Genomic DNA, 22,235 nt, shown 5'->3' on the forward strand with positions numbered 1-22,235 from the left:
TTAAAAGAAGCCAGAAAAAGATCACTCTGCGAATGCAAAAGTGGGGACGAAGCCATACCAGGAGGAAGCGAATAAAACATCCAATGTGACGGGGCATTTCACATTCCCCACGATGGCACATAACTGAAGCTTATGAGATGAGGCGTATTTAAATAGGGCAATTCTTGTTTGCCACCAAGTGGATACATCTTCGGGTGAAAAATTTTCAGCTGACAACAAAAGGACTGTACATCTCCAGCCATGGAAGCTGGATGTTACGGACTTATCCAGGGTAGCTGAATGAGAAAAAAAGGAGCCTGCAAATGCTTGTTCAGGAACCGGCTACGACTCTGCCTCTTCATTCTCATCCCCAGCAGCTGTGTGCCGAGATTCCGATATCGATATCCGTCTTGATGCTCCTGAGCTGCCATTTGCGGTCCCTTGGGATGGTGGTGGTGCCAGAGTAGGAGGCTCCAATGAGGATCCCAGTAGGTGCCAAGCGGTTGGAACTCCGGTGGCGGAGGATGCTGAAACACCATATGCAAAAGTACCCATGGGATGGTCGAACTTGCAGTTAGGACCAAATTTGCAGATCCCATAGCGAGAATAAAAAACACATACGGGCTCTCCCTGTTAAAATTATAGACATCTTCAGCAGTCATCCATATACTATAGAAGGGAAAAAAATATTGAAATTATAATATAGAGCAAAAGTATCCTAATAGAAATGTGCCATATGTCCATAGAAATCTCTCAAGCTCTTGATATATTTGTGTATATGGTGCCTAAAAGACCGGGTTTAATTTTATGGCTAAGGTAACTAGGGAAATAATAGTTGAAATTTGATCTTATGCTCCATGAAATGAGAGATCAGATTGTGAACCAGTATTTCTGATATTCTACTTCTAAAGTTCTAATGCTTATCCATTATTCTCTAAAATAAAGTTTCAACAGTTTTGACTCGATTTTTCAAACAGCCACATCTAATGGCTTCAACAAAGCTCCACTGGGTCCACTCAAGATCTAAAGAACTAGATTACCCCTTTGATCCCTTGGAATAATATACTAGAAATCTTATAAATCAAGTGAAAATTTTAATGGGAGATACATAAATCTTTCAAGTACAAAGAAGGATAAATCTTCAGTGCAATGAGTACTTCAGAGATTGACTAAAAAGAGAAATTTAAAAAGAGAGATAAAAGGTACTAAAAGAATAAAGTATTGCCCTTTTGTAGCACTAAAATTAAAATATGATGAAGTAATTAATATGAAATCTGTGAATATTTTTATCAAGCATTTGACAGATTGTTAAAAGTTTACCTATGCATTAGTGAAAAGAAAATTTCACGAGGCTGGAAAGCAACATGAACATATGGCATAATAGTAAATTACCTTGTTCATTTTATTTCATCATGCTAAGTTTCAAGTGGAGGGACAACCGAATTTTAGCTCCAACCATTGAAGGTTAAGTTTACGGCTGTATATAAGACAAGAAATTCCAAAACAAGAGGAAAGAGGAAATCTGAGGTAACCATGTTCTCCTTGGACCATTTAAGTATAAAGTTGCCCTTTAATATCTCTGATTTCAAGAAAAATCTGCCTAGCGTGCATGTTTAAACCATGTAGCATGCAGAATAAAGTTTCATTAACACTAGTCATTGTATACAAAAGAAATCATTTGTGTGGTCTGCAGTAGACATCACATTTAAGCATTTTTTCACAGAGCTCTTCATTTTCTTCTACGCTAGAAAGAAATAGGTAGTCATGGTTAAATAGGCAGTAGCTCCATTTCTAATATAACTCAAGTTTGATCTTCTCTGTGTTTAGTCTAGCTTGAAAATCCTCTTGTTGGTATTCCTATTTCTCTCTCCTGATAAAGTCAACCTAGTCACTTCTTTCCTTTCAACTTGCAAAATTTTCCCATGAGAATGTTTTCATACTGACAGGGTGCATATATTAAAAACCATCTCCATAAATCGACCCTTGACACTGAGGCCATGATGGAGCAATCTTAATATGGCATCACCAGCTGCCATCAAAGGTTGGTCCAACATAGCATGCTATACTAAATTAGGAAAATACAATCAATACAACAGCCTTCAGTAGACCAATCAACTTATGATAACAATCCATATCAATAGTTGCAATGATGCAACTCAAAAAAATAAATTAAATTTCTTATGTGGTGTCAGAGAGGTTACAAATCACTAATGCATTTAAGAAGCTGGAATAAAAATTTAATAACTCATCTTGGTCATTAATACCCTCTATCTTCTGACAAGAGCCCCTTGGAGCCATAAAAAAAGCACTGTCCTCAGCAATTTGAATTCATCCTACTTTGTGTGAATACCTTTTTTTTTCATTGTTTTTAGCTGGTAGAATTTCTTCTCAACGGTGTATTCTCTCAAAAACTTCTGGTGCTTGTCCGATGAAAAATGATAGTATGCTAAAAAGGTGACTGCATAACATAATGCTTTAGAGTTTACAGGTACACATTGTCCTTGATCGAGATTGATATCTAAAGATCAGAATAATCAACACAGAAAATTCTTTCAACATAGTTAATAAAGAAGTTCTAAAGATTTGCTAATTTATCAAACATAACCACTCAGTGTTAGAAAAGTAAATTCAATAGAGGACCAAAGTGGTGTAAGGTGCAAAGCTGATCCTAAACATGAATGGATTATTGATCAAAAGAGATTCAATGAAGAAACTTACTGGACGTAATGGAAGGCCCAATGGACTTAAGACACAATTTGGAACTGGAACTAGTCTCTCCTTGGGGTGATGGAACTTGCAGACGGCACCAAACTTACAGTCTCCAGTCTTCATGTAGAACTGGCATTCAGGTTGGCCAGGCCTCTCCGGAAATATGTTCTCTCCTGGGACTGCATACAGTCCCATAGGAGCAGAACCTGGCCGGTAAGATGGAAATTTCCCTTGAGCTCCAATGCTTGTCTCACCTTGCTGTGAGGGACCATAAAACTGAGCAGTTCCTGTTGTTCGCTGACTTTCCGGAGATGAACCCAGCTGTCCCTGCAAGGACATCAATCAATAATCATGATAGAAATGATAATAGCTTAATATACCTCTCTCATACAAAAAGTTATAATAAATCAGAATATTAAGAAAATATTGATGTGAGGTTTTCAGGGATGTCCATTCTTCCAAGCACAACTAGCAATCACGACATATCCAAAATTAATCAGAACTAAAATCATAAGTTAGAAAGGAAACATTTTTTTCTATTAATTCTGTGTACCCCCATCTTGCAGTATTAGCAAAAGTATTTTCACAACTTAATTACTGTATTGCAGGGGAACAGGATATAAAGAGCCAGACAAAAATAGTGCTAAATGCAGTCGATATATGTCTTACCAAAAGAGTGGAATCTCAAATATGCTGAGCACAACTAAATATTAAACATGGTGAAATCAACACCTTCTGACCCTCCAAAGATAAGTTGATCTATAGATAGAGCAAGAAAAAGTATATTCATAAGACAATAAAACATATGGTAGAAAAGAATGAAAACAAATCAATTCTGAACCTAATACATGCAAATCAAATCTCTTTCATTTGTGCCAGGTGGTACATACCACTCTGAGCCTAGACCAGTAAGCAGACTGCCCTATTCTCAGTGAAAATACAAATTTTCATGGTTTCAATCAAAAGGACTCATTAAACCACGCACCTAAATCAAGAACTGAACTGGTCTGCTGGTTTGTGATGCAACAGTCCTTTAATGCTTGGATGTTGATTGAAGGGACCCAAAAACTTCAACCCCAGAGCAACATGAATGACCAGAAGAGGAAAAAAGGGTAAGACAGACTCTTTTAAGTTCTATCACATTGAAACATCCTCTAGCAGCTGTACATTGTGACAGAAATTCAATAGTTTTCCTTTTCTTTTTGGGTTTTTTTAATATTCTTAGTAAATGATTCTAGGGTTTTTCGCTTTCAATGTGCTGCCAGCACACATCTGTCATGCCATGTGTTGACAATGAACCCTACTGGTACCTTTATGATCTGAGTAGAGAGTACTATGGCATTGGCACTTGAGAAGGCAATCCTTATTATGAAATATGAGTTGATAACATTCTTGGTTGTGCATTTTCTCTCTTCCATTTTCCAAAGAACAAATCTCCAGTACAGGAGGTTCATAAAAACACTTCATGGTCGTAAATGATACGACCTAGCACAAGAACAACACTAAAGGAGGAGACAAATCTCCTTTAAAATCATGTAAGGTTCATACCAAAAGATAATAACAGTAAGCTCAATGAACTTGTCCTTGTGTATTTATTCATATTCATATGAATCTCATATTGTATAAATTTGCAGAAAGAAAAGATTTCAAATTAACATCAAAATCCACATAAAAAGCAATATGCAAGGACTTATACCCTAAATAATCAGATCAAAATCTAAAGTTTTTTTTTATTTTGAACAACTGCAACTTAAAATTAATATAGGCAAAAATAAAGTACAAGACTTACAGAGTAAGAAGTCCAGCCAGGTACTTGGACCACACCCTGAGGAAGAATCAACTGAGCGAAACTTGAAGAAGCTTGCCATCGAGGGCTAGGAATAAAAGAAGATCTTGATAAGGTCCAGTTTGTCATCTCCGCAGGATAAGTTTGCTGACCAGGAGTTGTTGGGGAATGTACAGCAGGATAAACAGGAGAACCACGTAGAGCAACTACTGCATTAGACGGCTGTGGATGGTGAAATTTACATGTACTCCCGAACTTACACTCTCCGGTTCTTATATAATATGCACAATCCTTCTCATTCTATGATTCAAAATTGTAAACTATCATGCAATGGTCCAATTAACAAACAAGCAAACAAAAAAGAGAGAAAAAAATGAAAGAGCAAAAATACCAAAAAAAGCTGATGTATAGTTAATATTTAATCATACTCTAACTTGGTGCTAAGTGCTAACAAATCCTATTATACCAGAAAAAAGGAAAACCAGATAAAGCACAAACCAGTCGCAATGGGTAGCCTAAAATATTTAACTGAACTCGTCCAGCAATTCCAGCCTTCTCTTTGGGGTGATGGAACTTGCATATAGCTCCAAATTTGCATGTTCCTGTCTTCAAATAGTACTGAAAAAGAGTAGAAAGAAAATGTTACAAGGACATTAAGCCCTAATACGATGGAACAATCAAAGAAACTCAAATTTCCCTCTCATTAACATGGTACAAAAACAAAGAAGGTTAACATAAAAGAGTTCTTTTCTTTTTAGCGAAAAAGTCCACCGTCAACCCATCAACTTCATTCAATAAGAAAGTGAAAGAAGCTTACAAAAAATCACATCATAGCAAACAATAAATAAATGATGAATAATAGCAGAAGGTAAGACAACTACAAGTCCCAAACAGATCTCGGAAACACCAGCAGTAACAGGTTCCATTCAACAGATGACGTAATTCAGGCTTCAACTTACTTCTTAAAAAAATAAGTTTCTTTGATGTTATTTACTTGACACTGACCAAACAACAAATTACCTATGTTTTTGTACTATGACAAATCATGAGTATTAGAATTCCAACTTTACACTTTAGGTGGTTTCACAAGGATTTCATAAGGAAAGACGAGATAATTCAATCTAGAAATAAATGGGAGAGGACCCCCAAAGAAAACTTGGTCTATATAGTGAGGATCCAGCATCCCTTGATTAACTGAAGATGTTGATTGTAAAAGAACTAAATATCTAAAAAGATACATGTGGCTGACTCCAAATAGGAAGTAATAAAGGCAGTAGATGTATACAAATGCAACTTCCTAGTAAATGCCTTGTGAAAAGAGAAAAAAAAACAATTATAAGGCATCCAAATAATAAACACTTTGTAATTCAGAAGCTACAAGGAACAAGACAATGCAAAAATAAAGACATATAATGAATCCATATTTTTTTGACCCAAAATTTAAATACACTACATCTAATCAAAGTAGAAACTAATTTCATATTAGTCAATATAAACAAGGAAAAAAAATACAACTTAATACCAATCACTGATTTTTGATACTATACTTCACTTACACTATGTACATAAAATATTTTTTAAAAAAAGAACTCTCAATGTTATAAACAAAGAGTCACCTGACATTCAGGTTGGCCAACTCGTTCAGGGTACCCTCCCCTGATTCTTGCAGCAGCAGCAGCAACAGCCTGAGATATGACAGGATCTAATTAAAATCATCAAGTCTGCTAGAACTTTATTAAGTAGGAGCATTAATAAAACATGAAAGTAGAAAGGAAACAACAAAATGAAAAAAGGTTTTTTAAAGGAATTGTGAATTAACCACGAATAATTGCCCAAATAATCCAGACAACTTAAAGAATTTTAATCACAAAACACACAGATATGCAGCAACCCTTCTAGGTGTAAGAAGTCAAAGTGCAGAAGATCCAAGGAAAATACTAGATTTAAAATCATCTACTGCTAGAGGAACTGGCAACAACTAAAAATGACGGTAATGCACAAAGGTTCACCAATCATCAATCAGTCCAATATTGGTTACATAAACAAGGGAGGCAACTATTGCTTCTTAGTGTTTCTCAATAAGAACAGAAGGGGAGAAAAAACAAAGTCAAACTGTGGATCTAAGCATCGGCTTTTCAATAGCAAGTATCATGCTACCCAGTATGGATTATTAAATGTTGTATTACACGTATTGCCTAGCCGGCGGCACTTACCACACCAGCCACCATTAAGGCAATCATTGATCTTGTTCTCCTGCATACTGGTAGTACTGCGATTCAGTTGCTGCAACCATTATAACAATTAATGATTATGCTCATCAACTTTCCTCTTAAGACTAAAATTGACTTCTCTCAATGCACACTGTTTATACTATAGTTAATCTAGAAAATGCCAAACTTCTAATGTTAATTGGAAAAGGTCAGGATGCCATGATAGATATTATAACTAGAGTTTGCACACATCTAACCTCTTGTGATCAATGCATCTTGACATGAAACTCTCATCAGAGGCGTGCCTGAGATTTTCGATTAAAATCTAAAATCCACAATATAAGCTCGTATAAAGTTGACATGTAGCATTAATTATGAGTTCTCCTATGGCTTAAATAACAATATTTTATTGATTTGAGAGAATAATAACTTTGACATGTACTCAGTATCAGTCTATGAGTGAATAAGCAAGGGACACAACAATTTCTGGATATTCTTTTTGGTCAACATCTTACTGGTAATGAGTGGTGTTGAAGTCACACATCTGTGTTTGACTATTGGACACTCGACAGTTTTTTGTTTTTTTGTTTTTCCTGGATGATGGCAGAGACAACCATAGCATTTGTGATGAAGGTCTTGTTATCACAAGGATGCAAGTATTAAGACGAAAATATTTGATCCATACACAGCGTGACTGAAGGCTTCACCTAGCAACGATATTGAAGCTTAAAAAAAGAGAGTATGTTGGAAAACCACATTTAGCACATATTTAGTGCCACAAATATATTCATGAATACATTTCTTCCCACAGTAAATGTACATGGCGAGGGTTAGTTACATTACAGAGTCATAAAACCAAATAACTTCTGGTTGGATTTATTTATCATTCAATTGACTCTTTTCTTTTTATTCCAACAAACCACCATCCCCATAAAGGGGGGCAAAAACCTGCTAATACAGTTAAAGGGGGTGTCTAAGTTCCAAAGTGGACACCATAAAAAAAAAAAAGTAGAAGTAGACAACAAAATTCAGAAGCTAAGTGCATCAGAAACAAAATATTATATTTTCTCAAAGTTATAGTAGATCATGAAGCTAGATTGCATATAGATTGAAGTTGATAGAGCAAAATTTTCCAAAATTTCTATTTATCTAATCAATCAAACTCATGCAACGAGAATGATCGAAAACCGAGCCTAACAAAACAATAAAACAATCAAATCTTAAGCAAGGAATAGCTACCAAATCATACAACCTAACTTGAAAGAACTTTCAAACAGAGCAGAAGCTACTCTGTAAAGCATGTTTCAGAATAAAGACATCTAATAGCCGATGAAGGATCAGAATTCAATTAAGAATGTAAATTCCATCCAATATGCTTTTCAGAATGAAGGCATCTAATTGGTAATTAGCCAGACTTATATTAAGAACATAAATTCCATTCAATGTATAAAAAGCATGGGAATTCTTACAAAGTTAAAGTGACAAAGATCAGGGTCACAGAAGTAATGAAATAACATACAGCCAGGCTACTTTTTCTGACTTGGCAGTTACACATGATGTTATGCTTCAAAAGTATATGAGCAGTTGAAATGGAAGAATGGGAATGTTTTTGTATCATTGCAGAATCCAATATATGTAATTGCACAGGAATCTTCATTACCAACATCCTGTTAGGAGGATGATTAAATTTGCAAGTCCTCCCAAATCTGCAAAGGCCAGTCCTGATGTAATAAGCACAGTCTGGCTCTCCTGGCCGTTCAGGATAGGGTCCAGTTTCCATGGAATCACTTTCTCTCATCCTTTTCCACATTGCTTCTGCAACATTAAAAAAGATTCCAGGTTTTAGATTGCTTTCTTATGTTTGATAACAACTTAAGAGACTAGATGCAGAAAATTTTGCTAACAGTTAGAAATCTGCAAAATGGTCAATAAGAAGGAAAAAGGAAAAACAGAGCCGAAATCATTATGATGCATACTGCAGGACATTTGTCAGTAGACAAGACAACAATAATAACAACTGAGGAAAGATGTCAACCTAGATGCTTACACATATACCTGGCCGTTCCAACATTCACTAAGAAATTGGTTCCAACGCTATGGCCAAGCAAAACTTACACTGTTGGTTTCAAAAATCTGATTGTTACGTAAGTCATGGATTGCGCCGTCAGATCACCAAAACAAAACACGAACAGAACAGTAAAAGGCAGATGCCAAACGAATGTTAGAATAATCCTAACAGGTAAATGCAAGATCATATACCACTATTTAGGATTTGAATAGAAAGCCGAAACAGAAGCATCATAAATCATCAAACGAGAGTCGTCTCGATCAAACTAACGAACTTATGATTAAAAAGGAGCCTCTCTATGCAGAAAAATTAAAAGTTTCCAATTTGGACCTATAGAAACGTCTCGATTCATCGATCCTTGCGCAAGAAACAATAAAGACCGGAACTAGAGCTCAATGTCCACAATCAACATCCCAGTTCTCTCATCCATCGTATGGAAATACCCAAAAGTACGACAAGTCGCAGCGTTGCTACGGTGTTCCAGGATCAAAGAAACCCTAATCCGTACCTTCATCAGTTCCGGGCTGCGACGACAACGACGGCCCCTCCGTCACGGTCCTGGCGGGTGCCCTCGTGCTCCATCCATCTCCCGCCATCACCAGATCATCGCCGCAGGAACGCCCATTCCCTCCGCTGATCCACCTCAGACTCCGGCACCTGCGATCACCGAAGAGGCCGGGGACGAGACGGAGAAGGGTGGCACAGAGGCCAGGCAAGGTGGCAGCGAGATCGAGAGGACGAAGCGGAGGAGGAGGAGGGGAAACGCTCTCCTCTCCACAAACGAGGAGAGGAATAACAGCCAGCCATTCGATTTCCCCCTTTCTCTCTCTTTTTACCCCCGCGCGATCCAGCGATCGAGTTAACGGACCCGCGAAGGAAACCGTTACTGTAACCGACACCGATCCCTCGCAGAACTTCCCATCGCATGTGCTCATTTATACGCCTTGATTTCTCCACATAAACGATCGAGGCCGTCAAATCTACGAAGCGTGATGCTGCGGTCAGACATACATGCGCTCTTAACTGCGTCTAATATATTAGCTGCGAACAAGACTGTCATGAAGTGAGCGGTATCGTAACTCGCGGAGACTTAAGAGCTGCCACGTAGCTGCTTTCCCTCCTTCGACGGTTGGACGGGAAAGCAGTACTGGGAAAGGCTTTGTTTAAGCATCACCCGCGAGTGAGGGGAACAAAGGAGAGGAAGTCGGTCGGTGGCGGTCCGAACAGCCATTTGAAGGAAACGCCCCTCCCGTGCGCGCTATTGCACGATCGTCCCAGTGATCGACGATTTGATCACCGTTCATATGATCTTGATCCAGATGACCGGTGAGACGGAGCACGTTCCGCGTAAGTAAGTCTGCGAGGGAACGGACGAAAAGTGGGCGATTTCGAGCCTTCGTTGGGAGGAAGTGGGGGTTGAAAGAACGGTTCAAGGAGCGCCACGTATGGCAATTTGGATACGCGCCAGTGGACTTTCCGTGCGCTTTTCTCTGCTTTTTCTTAAAGGGATCCGCCAACCCCACCAACGAGCATCGGCACCAACCACGGGGCGCCCTCCATGATGATGACTGGGCCCCGTAGGCGAACGCTCCAACGTGGTGGGAGGTGTGGGTCAGGGGTGAAGACATGGGTGCGGGACGGGCTTTGCTGGGTTTTGCGATCGCAGGTTGGGCACCCTCGACGGCGTTGTGTGTGTGATATTTCCGGGGCTCGGGCGTGGCTCGGCTTCGCCGTTAGGTGGGGTGCGACGCTGGGTAGGCTGGATGGAAGGTGGGGCCCGATATGAGGCCAGTACTTCTGACAACGAAGCGAAACAACCAACCGCATGAGTCCTTCCGTGATGTTTTAGTACGCACAGACGCCACCCGAAGAATCACACGTCAGCAGCGGCCCCACCAAAATGTCAGGTTCGTGAGAGAGTTGATATGGTGAAGGTATTGGATCACTTAATATGCCAAAACAAAATTTTATCTTAAATTAAGATTTTTGGGTTGACTTTCTTTTCTATATATATATACTTGTAATATAAAAAAGAAAAAAATAAATGATTAAAGAAACAAACATGCTAAATATCATGATTTTTTAAAATATTTTTTATATATAAATAACAAATTAAATCTAAAATATAATTAATAATTATTATTATGCTATCTAGTCATCTCATGTGATGCTCATATCAAATTATATTAGTTAGAGAGTGAACTTCATAAATACGAATATAATAGAGAATAAAATTAGAATAATTTAAAGTGAGAAAACTACTTATGCATTAGTCTCCTATCTTTTTCCCATCTCCCTAGTGACATAATTTTCTTTTCTTTTTTGTTAGTGTATATACCTATGGAAAACTTTAATTTCATTTTATACTATATCAAAATATGCTATGATGTAGCTAGCACCATATAGAAGTGAAGTTGGTGTAATGATAAAGTGAATACATGAGGTTTTATCATTCTCTTATTCTCTTTTAGGGTGAGCCGAATAGACTAGAGAGATATCATATCAATCATATTGAGTTATCATAGTGTCCCATTCAAATAATTTACGAGGCGTCAAGATAGAGATATCGATATCGATATGAGATATATTAATATGCATCGTAATTCAAATGATTTACAAGAAATCAAGATAGAGATATCGATATGAGATATGTCAATGTGCATCGATATATATACACAAATATAAAGATATTGATGTAGAGTATTTTAATATAAAAAATTAATCTCTCTCAAATGCAACCATATAATTGGTATAAGATATTCTTAGCCGTCAAAGTTGTAAGTTGCAAAGTTGAACCTCCTCAATTGTTTGCTATATTTTAGGTATTCTATGATTTATAACTGCAAAGAATAATTGTTTTTTTATACATTTTCGTATTTTTGTAACGGTACGAACTACAAAGAGAAGACTACCATTTACGTATGGATGTCTACACATGGCGTCCGTCGCTTACGTTGTAGACATCCATACGTATTTGTCGGTGTAATTTTTTGTGTTACTATTGTTAATAATGATATTATTGTTATTATTTTATTATCCAGCTTCACCGATTCCTACTTGCTAGCCATCTTACGTGTCGAAAAATAAGTGCCGAGAACGCGATATGATCCGTGCATCACGACCGTTCATGTCGCTGATTTTGCACCGTCCTGATGATTGCTTGATCCGGACCACGCCACCCGTCGGTACCCTGCGCTGCTGTCGTGCTCGCGCCAAGTCGCAGCCACAAAACTGAGACGCTCCACAGAAACATGAAAAGACCCCTCGCCACAGGTCCCCAACCCTAAGCTGGTGGACCCCGAAACCTCCTCTAGTGACGGCACAGGTAGGTTTGGGAGTAACGCGGGACCTGCCAATGACGTTCTATGCACGAACTACGGTGCTCGTCCGTCACCACGCTCGCGCTATCAGTTCAACCGAATCACCCCTGTAAAGTTCCCTGGGTGAAGTAGCCTCCCCATGGACTGCTCGCGGTGTGTCCCACGCGACAGCTCCATCAGAGGCCCCCTCGCCCGGAAAAGCTTCATCGCGCCTCCCATGTTTTTGCGCGGTTTGAACGAGATGCAAGCCAGGAAGGGCGGGGAAAGGGACAAAACGTACGCTGCGTCATGATCTCGAATACGACCGCGGCGCAAGTGGCGTCGCTCCGAAGAGGAAAAGGGCAGCCCCGTCCTTCGCAGTCCATAAAAAAGTCTCGATCTCTCCGCTCGGGAAGGGGCGCCGGAGATCGGAGACCGACGCGGTGGCATTCTCGCGAATCATATAACGCTCACCCTTCCTTCGGGTACACGTTTCGACATCTGATTGGCTAGGTACGGTGCTCCGTCCTTCGCTCCCGACACAACCTCACTACCGGGTAAAAGGGTCAAGGCTCACGTGCCAGGGAGGTGGTTATGGAGGGGGTAAGGCGAGGAGCGAATGCTGGGCGGTGACGAGAAAGAGGACGGTTTAGAGAGGCGTACCGGCAATCAGCAATGGAACGGTTTGATGCCGTTTTATCGTCCTTTTCCTCTTGCAATAATTCCGATATTTCCACCTCAACAAGTACTTTCTCGCAACATTTTTTTTTCTTCCATTTTTATCTTATTTTCCGTATCAGACTTATTTATTCTCCAATGGGATGGTTTTGAAGAAGGCGAGGAAATGAGGGAGGGGCGGGCAAAGAGATCGCTGCTGTTGTGTGCTTGGTTGCGTCCGGAAGCTTCGCCTCTGTCTCTCTCTATCTCTCCTCCCTTTCGCTTCGTTTCTAGTTTCGATCACACCATTCTTGGGACGATGCTCGAGATCTGGTAGTTTCTTGCCTTCAGATCCAGTAAGGGTTTCGTTCTCTTAACTTGCTTGCCTGATCTCACCGTGTGTGAGTGGATCCTTGGGGAACCAGGATGCGCGTTTAATCGAGTACTCTTCCTTTGTTTTCTTACCGATGATGAAAGACTCTTCGTTTGCCTTGGATCTCAAATTCTTCTTCTTCTTCTTATTCCTATTTTTCAGATTCTTTTGCTTTAATTTTTGGTTGTATAGCTTATTAGAAGATTCTACCTCGTTGGAGCAGACGGATCTCGGAGAAGTATCCACATCACACTGCGGTTTGTAAGTTCTCTTCCTTTCTTTTTTGTGAGATTTCTGGTAATCACATCGAGAGGCTGATGAGAACTATTTTTATGTTTACATGGGACTTTGCTGATGTTTGTGACTGATGGTGTGGGCTTGGCAGATGATGGGGTTTCTTGTTGATGCGCTTGCATGAGCGTTGTTGGTTGACAACGAGAGAGAGCACGCCGGTCCGAGGCCCATGCCGGCTGCCATGGTCCAGTACTAGCGTGCTCCTTCTCGTTGTCACCCCGTTTCGCCTCACCAACATCAATCGCTTCTTCTTGCCCCATATTCCTACCGTCGGCCTTGTCGAGATGAAGTGCTGCATCTGATAGGTACGTTGTGGTTTCCTCACGCTACATCCATACATTCATTCACTCTAATCCATGTTGTTTTTCTTTTCTTTTAGTATGTGTGATTATTTATTGTATTGTCTTAAGCAAAGGCATGCCTAAATTAGCCAGATATCAAATAGTTGGTCGTCGAATCTCTTTGTTGATATTTGATGAATCTTATGTTGCTTTGCCTGCTGGTAATTTAATACTTGCTATTCTCTACTTTTTTTAGTATATTTGATTTATTTATTGTATTGTCTTAAGCACGGGTGTCTATGTTAGCCAAATATTAAATAATTGGCCATCATATCTCTTTGTTGATGTTTGATGAATCTTATGCTCCTTTACATGCTGGTAATTTAGTACTCGGTTTTTATTTTTCTTCATTCAAGCTTAGTCATGTTAGTGAATAGTTAGGTTACAATGTATTCCTGATTTGGTATCCCATTGGTATCCTAGTATTAAATAGGATTCCTGATTAGTTAGCCAAATATTAAATAGTCAGGTTACAAGAAAGGATGATTGCTAGCTAAGATTTATGTTTGGGTATAAATGTGCCTAAACCTTGGTATGTAGATGTCTATATATGTTCAGAAAATGGAGGACAACACATGTCCATTCTTCCCCTAGAATACTGGAAAGATGTCCTTTTTTAGTTTCAACTACATCAGATGATGGACATATGGTCAATTTGCAATGTGGTCAATCAAAAGACTAATTTCATTTACAGAAAATATCAATTAGCAATGCTTTTATCAAGTTTTTGCAAGAGGCACATAAGATACATCCATGTTTTTCATGTGAAGTAGGTTGTATTGTTGTATCCTCATAAGAAGAAAGGGAATGTAGGGGGAGCAAGCTTAACATCTTTGTTGAACTTCAACACAAGTTGTTTCAAGACCAATCATCTTAACCAATATTGCATATTGATGCAATACTGTTTTGATGCAACTTCAACAACGTCTCTCTTTTATTGATGCAAGACTGTTTTGATCCTTGTCTTCACTGATTGAATCATTCTTATTTGGAGTTTCATCTTAACCTTTCCATAAGATCAAGGATCTTAGTTTTTGTTGATTTAACATGAATTCATTCGATTTCCGGAAAGCACATGTTTTTAGCATGTATGGGCAACTCCTCATGAATGGCTTGTTTGTACATTATCTTGACAATATAGGAACTTCAAATGCATACACTATTATTTTGAGTTTGTGATTCTTCTTGACTGATCATAGCCTATTTTAACATATTAAAGAATATGTTAATAATATAGTACAAAAAACCTTTATTAATAACAACAACAAAATGGGTCTTTTTGGGATGATAAGAACTTGATAAAACAATTCTTGAGATAGGCATTCATGTCTAAGAAATAATATAATAATATTAATTATCACTCGTACATATTTGCATGTGTACTTGTAGCTTTTTCTTGTAAAAATTAATAGAGAAGTATGTATCAAGAGAGATTAGGATAACAAGTAAACAAAGATGTGTTGGGTTTTTGAAAGAAAAAATATGGTCTTGAAGTATCCAAGCAATCAATTAATATCCAGTAGCTCCTTTGATCTCTGTAAAAATCTGTTAGTGAACTTGTTTTAATTCCCTTGGCATGGACACCATAAAAAGGAAAGAGGACAATTTTGCCCCCCAGTATCATGGAAGAATCCTATGGCATGGGCACCATAGAAAATTTCTTTCCTATCCAAATGCACCAAATCACCAAGTAATTTGGTTTTTTTTAATGAACACTTTTTTTGTTTTTATATTGTTCTTATCTTTAGTTGTGGTATGTTTTGTTCATACCAATAAACTCATCCACAAACAGAAAGGAAAATTTTGGAATAAGCATTCGTGTCCACATTTGCTTGATCAATCAAATTAAACCAGCTATAAATTGATGGTGTCAAATGGAAATCTTTATGTACATAGGAAGTAGCACACTTATAGTATACTGTATAATCAATGAGGAGGAGATTGAGAAACAATTGTTTAATAAATAAGAGCAGGCTGGCTAGAATAAAGTGCAACTACTTTCTTGTATGATTGTGTAGTTTTTCCATAATTAAAAGCAAAATGTCTCTAAATTGGCATAGAAACAGGCATCATAAATGCTTCAAAGGGTTATCAATATTTGTTCTGACTTCAATATGCTAGAGATGATGATAGAAGGAAAAATGGGATAAAAATTATTGCATTAGTGATAAGATGAGAGAAAATATTGTCTAAGATGATTCAAGTCGTCTTCTACTTTATCATTCTCAATTGGATTAGCTAATCTAGGTTGGATCCGAGTAGGAGCAAATCTTAATTGATCAATTTCACAGCATGGAAAAAATATAGTTTCTTGTGTAAGTTGGTCTCATTCATCAAGACTTTTGGTTGATTTCTGTTTTCAATGCAAATTTTGGACTAGTTAAATTGATCCATACTAGATTTGCATGAATGTCCATGACATTGTGTCACTATTTGATAAATTGTAGATGTCAATGCAAAAACACATGATCATTTTACAGTTTAAAATACATTAATGTACTAGTCCTAAAAATGTTTTATAATAGGTGATAGTCTGTCAAGGTGGTAACTACCTAGGCCATTTGACATCCACGAATTAAGAATAAAATGGAGTAAAAGGTAAAAAATTATGACATTAGATGTAGAAATAAAAGGAGTACAAGCATAACTAAAAGTTATTAATAAGATAGAAGATGCAGCTTCCAAGTTTTCAATTTGCAATCCATTGCAAAATTGTTTTCCAAGTGACAAACATACTCCAAAAGAATTTGATTGCTCAACACACTATGAAATAAAAAATATTCTTCTTCTCTTTTGAGGTGGCTCTTTGCTTCACTAAAGGCAACCTTCAACTAGGTGTGTCAAACTAACACTATTTCCATCCTGATTCTATTTGTTTACTCTAGCTAAGACACCCGCAAAAGCTTGATACTATAATCATTTACATCTGGCCTTTATTCTTAATTATCACTGAGTTGTGCTAATATGGTTAGGCCATATATTTTCTTTCCTTGGCCTAAGATCTTCTTAGCGCACATCCATTATGTGGCCAAGCATGCCCAAATTTGGTTTCATGAATGTTTCCTCTTCTAGGCCCAGTTTTCCTTGCCAAATTTCAAGGTATATACAGGCATGGTCAGCCAAATCACATGCCCAAACAACAATGTCTTGTGTAGATACAAATCTTGTCTGCCAAATGGTACATATTGAAAATTGCTGTCCGGGAATGTTGACCAATACTAAAGTTGACATATATTGAGCTAACCTATTGATGCAATAAGATGACTCTATGATGCATAACTTTGCAAAGCATACATGACTTAATACAATTGTCTAAAACATCATGAATAAACAAAGTACTATAGTTAATCCAGTTTTTACCTATCCAAAGCATTAGATATCTATTAAATAAGTAGCATCATTATACAATTGTACAATAACCCTGAATATCCTTATTTAATATAACTAGTATTACTGAGCTGCCAATCACTCGCACTTTACTGTCCCAACTTATTTGATAAACAATTGGAAGAAATTATGAGTCCAACAGCCCACATAAATTTGTAATCATACACAATTTTTAGAAAAATACAAGTCTTGCTATTCAATTCGTTGCACAATGTTGCAAGAGTGCTAATAAATTGTTGGTTCCATGACACTTTAAATTTGGTCTTCGAAAGACGTCTTTCTGAGACAGGCTTTCTTCCAAAGTATTTTGAAAAGAATTTATGACCTAGACTGGTTGGGGAGACAGTTAATATAGCTATAATGTACAAGGAGGGGAGCCGTCTCATGATATACCAATTATTTTTATGATTATCAGAAGTTCACATCTTCCTTTAGAAACATATTCGTAGACAACCAAGCGTCTTTTAAATGATTTAAACTACTTGAGATAAAATTCTTTACATATAATGATATGCATTCATCACTGTCCAACTTAAAACAGGTCTCCTAATAAATTTAGGACTGCATAAACTTCAGAGACCATCTTCTAACTAAACAATAATTTTGGACTCGGACATTATTTTCTTAGCCAATTTTAAAGATTAGGCTATTCTGACTTCAAATCATGACTTTTTTGACCCATTATTGTTCTCAAGTGCGTTCATTTTGTTGTTGGCTATGAATATGTGGTTTATAATCTTAACAATTCTTTCCTGTTAGAATCGTCAAAATTCAAGCTAGCACTCTGGATCATCTCTCATTCATTATTTAACTGAATTGCTTAGATTTCTGGAACCAAGATAAGGTAACTATCCTGTATTATAAATAAGCTGATGATAACTTTGAGACCAGGTATTGAGAGACGTCCAAAGTTGAGTGACAACTGAAAAAAGGAATCATTAAAACATTCTTTGATATTTTCACAATATAGAATATTATTACTGGAGTCTTGTGCGATGCTGCCTGTAGATTTTTAATTGGATGGTTTGTTTTTCCAAAGTTCAGGATGTCTTTGGTTTGTGGTAACTTGAGGCCATAATGATTGTTTGCTGTATAATTATCTCCCTACCTGCTGATACAAATCATCATGGATATGCAATGTGCAAATGTAACTTTTCGCAGGTTGCTTTGAAGTCAAGCTCTGATAAGTCAGGGAAGTTTTTTAATGATCTCTTGAACTTTTTTTATTGGTTTTCTTATATATATAATGCTATGATAGAACCTTTAGGGATTGAACCATCTTAAAGCAATTTATCTTTAAAATTGAATCAAACTTACTTTTAACAGTTCTCAAGGCTTTAGGTAAAGAAGCTGGGTAAACTACTGCTAGATTTTGAATAGGAGAGGTTTATTGTTCCTAAATTCAGGATGTTTTCTGCTCTAGGTTGGCTAAATGAGGCTTGAGCAACAGTTCATGCTGAACCAATGTACTTCAAACATAAGCCGGCAGGACATCTTTATGTGCAAATTTGAATTTGGTAGTGTAGAACCCCATTTCAAGGAAATAGGGTGAGTCAGTTTGATGTTCTTTTACTTAATATTACTTAATTTTTTTCTGAAAATAAGAACGCATAATTTGCTTTAAGTTGGTCCTACTCGTTATCCTTCAATTGTACCTAATACAATCCATTGTAAATCGTGGTCTAGACATAGTGACAATCCAACATGGAAAGTAATATGACTGAATCAGATTCAAGTCAAATTAAGTGATTTTTGAATCTGACTCAACTAATCCAACTGAAGTTTGTCACAAAGTTTCTGCATGTCGCAGATAGTAGGAAAACATTAGAAATCCACTTCATTTCCTGTAACTTCTACAGAGAAAAACGCCATTTAGTGTATTGCTATTCCTCAAATTTTCACTTACTATGATTTTTTTCAGAATTGTAACCATTCAAATTGAGCCGAAGATGTTCCTAGGAATTAGCATTTGAACAGTGAAGTGTTTCCTCCAATTATAGTTCTTGTTTATATCAGTGGAGGACTCTTTCAGCTTTCAACAATGCAATTTTGTGCCACTAATTTATATTTATTTCTTTACAAATGTATCTAATGATGCTGCAGTTGGTTCAACTATTCTTGAAGTGGACTGGTAGTATTCTGATTAATTTTTGTCCTGCTAACAAAAAAAATTGCTTGCAAACTGATACTATAATGCTATGACTTATGGTGATAATTGAATTCATCATATCTGTGCCTTTCCGTGTGACAGTGAAATTAGATGCAAATATAGATATATCTACAGCCAATACTAGTGAATTGTCTCAACAACAACAAGGTCGTAAAGTCTCAACCATTTTGGGAGTACTAGTGAATTGTCTATCTTGTTGAAGTTATCTTGGTAACAAAGATACAATCAACATGAGAAATAGTGATATTTATACAGCGGTTCAGTGCTAGTCAGCTAGATATATCAAGAAGGGATGAGAAGGACATGTTATACCACTTGTTTTTTTTACATCTTAAGCTTCACATTGAAAAGAACCATTCTATAACTTTGTTCCTTAACATGCAATGGTTTCATCAGCTGAGGTAATTCCGTCCAGCAATATAATTTAAATCTGTCCAATTTTTACTTATTGCTTTCTCTTTTCTTCCTATATATTCTTACCCATCATGCATTGGCAACAATCATTTGAAATTATTTTTTTCCTTCTGCATTTTCTATTTTTTGATGTATCCTTTTGTCAATTGTTCACACAGTAGGTGGGTGAGACATGTGAAATTTACCATTATATATTTTTTTATTTTCAATCATGTACGATGCATGTTCTAAATTACATGCTCTCTTTAACCTGCTTGGCCCAAAATTACAAGTAATGAGGTGAATGAAGGTCTGGGAATACGGTATATCATTTCTTATAATCTGAAAAGATTAATGATACAATATAGTAGTTTTGCTTCATAAGAATGGTCTCGATAATCATAATATTATGAAGATTTTTTCTGGTAATCATTTCATATTTTCATATCAAGTTTACGAAATTATGCTTTGTTGTAATTCTAGAACTTCTCTTGGCCTTTGCTTTTCTTGAATCTAACAGTGAATAATGCAAGGCTCTTAGTTATTGTATGTCACCACGAGTAAAGTAAGCTACATGAAATTCTTCTTTATGATTTTTGTATGATATTTGACTTCTTGTTTCCTGCTTTATGATAATAAATAAAGCAAGGGTCAATTATATTTCTTTTTCGAATTTTGTTACAGTGATTTTTAATAGTTGCATTTTTCATGAAACAATTTGGAGCATCGATAACTTTTAGATAAGTATCATGAACTCTACATCCAATAATATTTATCTGTGCTTAGCTTGTATGGTGCACCATCTCAAATACCTGGCACTAAAGTGAATCAAGCCCTAGAATATTGATGTTTAGATATGTATCCATAGAACTTCCAAGTCAACAAAGAGTATCTGATATCACCCATAGAGATAGTATGTTTGTGGATTGAATATGATAACGATGATGCTAATGAAGGAAAGTTTCTCTCAGTTTAACTCATGGTATGCACATGCATACGAGTATACACATATGTGTATCTAGAAATCAATCAAGAGATTAGCTACTTGAGATATTGTGTCATGGAAGCTAAGCACGGACGAGTATTGTCAGATGCATAATTCATGATCTTTATTTAAAAGTTAATGATCTTTTTAAATGCTTCAAAATAATTGCTTGTTTCATGAAAATGCAACTGCAAATAGCAAATAGTTATTGTAACAGAACCCACAGAAAGAAAAAGTATATATATAATTGACTCTTGCCTTATTAATTATAAAAAAGACAACAAGTGAAATATCATAAGATTCATGAAAAAAAAATTACAAAGCTTACTAGTCCTTGTCTTATTCATAAGTAGATTAAAAAATATATAAAGGCTAAGTGAAATATCATAATAACAACAAAACAAAATTTTCTTTGCAAAGATTACATGTAAACTTGATATGACAATCTGAAATGATAGCTAGATAAATTATTTAAATATTAGAAATTATTGAGACTATTCTTACGAAGAACTAATGAACTGCATTATTTATCTTTTTAGTATAAAAAAATTGATCATATATTCTCAGTAGTTTTCTAACTTCATTATCTGCAATTTTGGGTTAAGCTAGTCAAAAGCATGTAATTTAGAACACATGGTACATGAGTGAAAATAAAAAGGATAGAATAGTAAAACCATCCTATTGAGAATAATTTACATAAGGATACATCAAAAAATAAAAAATACAAGGGAACAAAAATAATTTCAAATTAATGTTGCCTGGAAAAAAAAACGTAACAAATAAAATTGGACAGAATTTAAGTTATATTAGCAAGAACAGAAATACTGGATGGAAATAATTCAACCGATTGAAACTATTGCACATCAAAGAAATTAAAATGATTCTTTTCGAATCTTAAGATGTGAAAAACAGGTTGAATTTATTCCTCATGTCTGGTAGTATAACATGTCCACATCCTTTCATAGAATAAGCTAGCTAGTTGGCATTGGACCACTGTGTAAATGTTATTATTTCATGATATAACTGAAATTCCAGAAGCATCGGCCGAAGAAGTTTGAGAAAGAGATTCAAGTATAGGTCCTATTTTCAAGGAGTCATCAATATCATAACCTTATAAACGTTTTCTAGAGCACTTGGAAATGGAATTTGCATACACTCATTGACCTCCAATGTAAAGTACTTGAGAAGCATGTGGAACACTGCAGACGGAACCGAGAAGAATATCTTTACGACCCCTCGCGACCGCTAAGAACGAAGAGAATAAAAAAGAACAGAAAACCAAAGAATTCACAAGAAGCTCACGAGGGTTTAACGCTTCAAAGAAGCCAAATGGTATCGACGACGGGGAGCGATAGATACCCCTACCTACCCTATGGAACGACGAACGATTCTTCTTGTGCTTGTTGCTCCTCTCTGTTCTGCTCTTAGAGTAACACACTAGGAGTTGGGATTGGCAGAGATCCACGGGCCCCACGTGAGCCATTGCCTTGCTGTTTTGTTAGCACTGAAGCCAACGATAATGACTTTCTTTATATATTATCCCTTATAGTTAATTATCTTTAGTGTGTTGATTACAAGTTGTAT

General features: G+C 36.7%; 1 protein-coding gene and 1 long non-coding RNA gene across 7 annotated transcripts; one reads left to right on the forward strand and one right to left on the reverse strand.

The window, feature by feature from the left end:
* Nucleotides 1-124: 124 nt before the first annotated feature.
* On the reverse strand, nucleotides 125-9,702 carry LOC135622682 (zinc finger CCCH domain-containing protein ZFN-like). Of its 4 annotated transcripts, none has more exons than XM_065124723.1 (7): nucleotides 9,261-9,702; nucleotides 8,345-8,499; nucleotides 6,091-6,159; nucleotides 4,973-5,092; nucleotides 4,478-4,621; nucleotides 2,698-3,015; nucleotides 125-609 (listed from the first exon to the last, which is right to left on the reverse strand). In XM_065124723.1, exons 1-7 carry the CDS (start codon nucleotides 9,685-9,687, stop codon nucleotides 322-324), a joined length of 1,521 nt encoding a protein of 506 aa, XP_064980795.1. In that variant the 5' UTR covers nucleotides 9,688-9,702; the 3' UTR covers nucleotides 125-321. The 4 variants fall into 4 exon arrangements, with proteins under 4 accessions (XP_064980795.1, XP_064980794.1, XP_064980793.1 ...); XM_065124722.1 differs by having other exon boundaries at nucleotides 4,478-4,696; XM_065124721.1 differs by having other exon boundaries at nucleotides 2,698-3,009; nucleotides 4,478-4,774.
* A 2,940-nt stretch (nucleotides 9,703-12,642) lies between these two features.
* On the forward strand, nucleotides 12,643-19,936 carry LOC135622685 (uncharacterized). Of its 3 annotated transcripts, XR_010491140.1 has the most exons (5): nucleotides 12,643-12,796; nucleotides 12,885-13,342; nucleotides 13,467-13,680; nucleotides 18,527-18,651; nucleotides 19,025-19,936. It is a non-coding gene; the product is annotated as an uncharacterized LOC135622685 (long non-coding RNA). The 3 variants fall into 3 exon arrangements; XR_010491138.1 differs by having other exon boundaries at nucleotides 12,645-12,796; nucleotides 18,527-19,936; XR_010491139.1 differs by having other exon boundaries at nucleotides 12,646-12,796; nucleotides 12,888-13,342; nucleotides 18,527-19,936.
* The last annotated feature ends 2,299 nt before the right edge of the window (nucleotides 19,937-22,235 follow it).

The sequence above is a fragment of the Musa acuminata genome, chromosome BXJ2-9 (assembly GCF_036884655.1).
Source record: "Musa acuminata AAA Group cultivar baxijiao chromosome BXJ2-9, Cavendish_Baxijiao_AAA, whole genome shotgun sequence".
Classification (NCBI taxonomy): Eukaryota; Viridiplantae; Streptophyta; class Magnoliopsida; order Zingiberales; family Musaceae; genus Musa; species Musa acuminata.

Coding starts and splice junctions, on each gene's coding strand:
- LOC135622682 (XM_065124720.1), bottom strand. CDS start 9,687: ATGAGCACATGCGATGGGAAGTTCTGCGAGGGATCGGTGTCGGTTACA. Junction 8,500..9,260: donor GCAGCCCGGAACTGATGAAG/GTACGGATTAGG, acceptor TTAATGTTGCAG/AAGCAATGTGGAAAAGGATG. Junction 610..2,697: donor TGGGCCTTCCATTACGTCCA/GTAAGTTTCTTC, acceptor TAATTTTAACAG/GGAGAGCCCGTATGTGTTTT.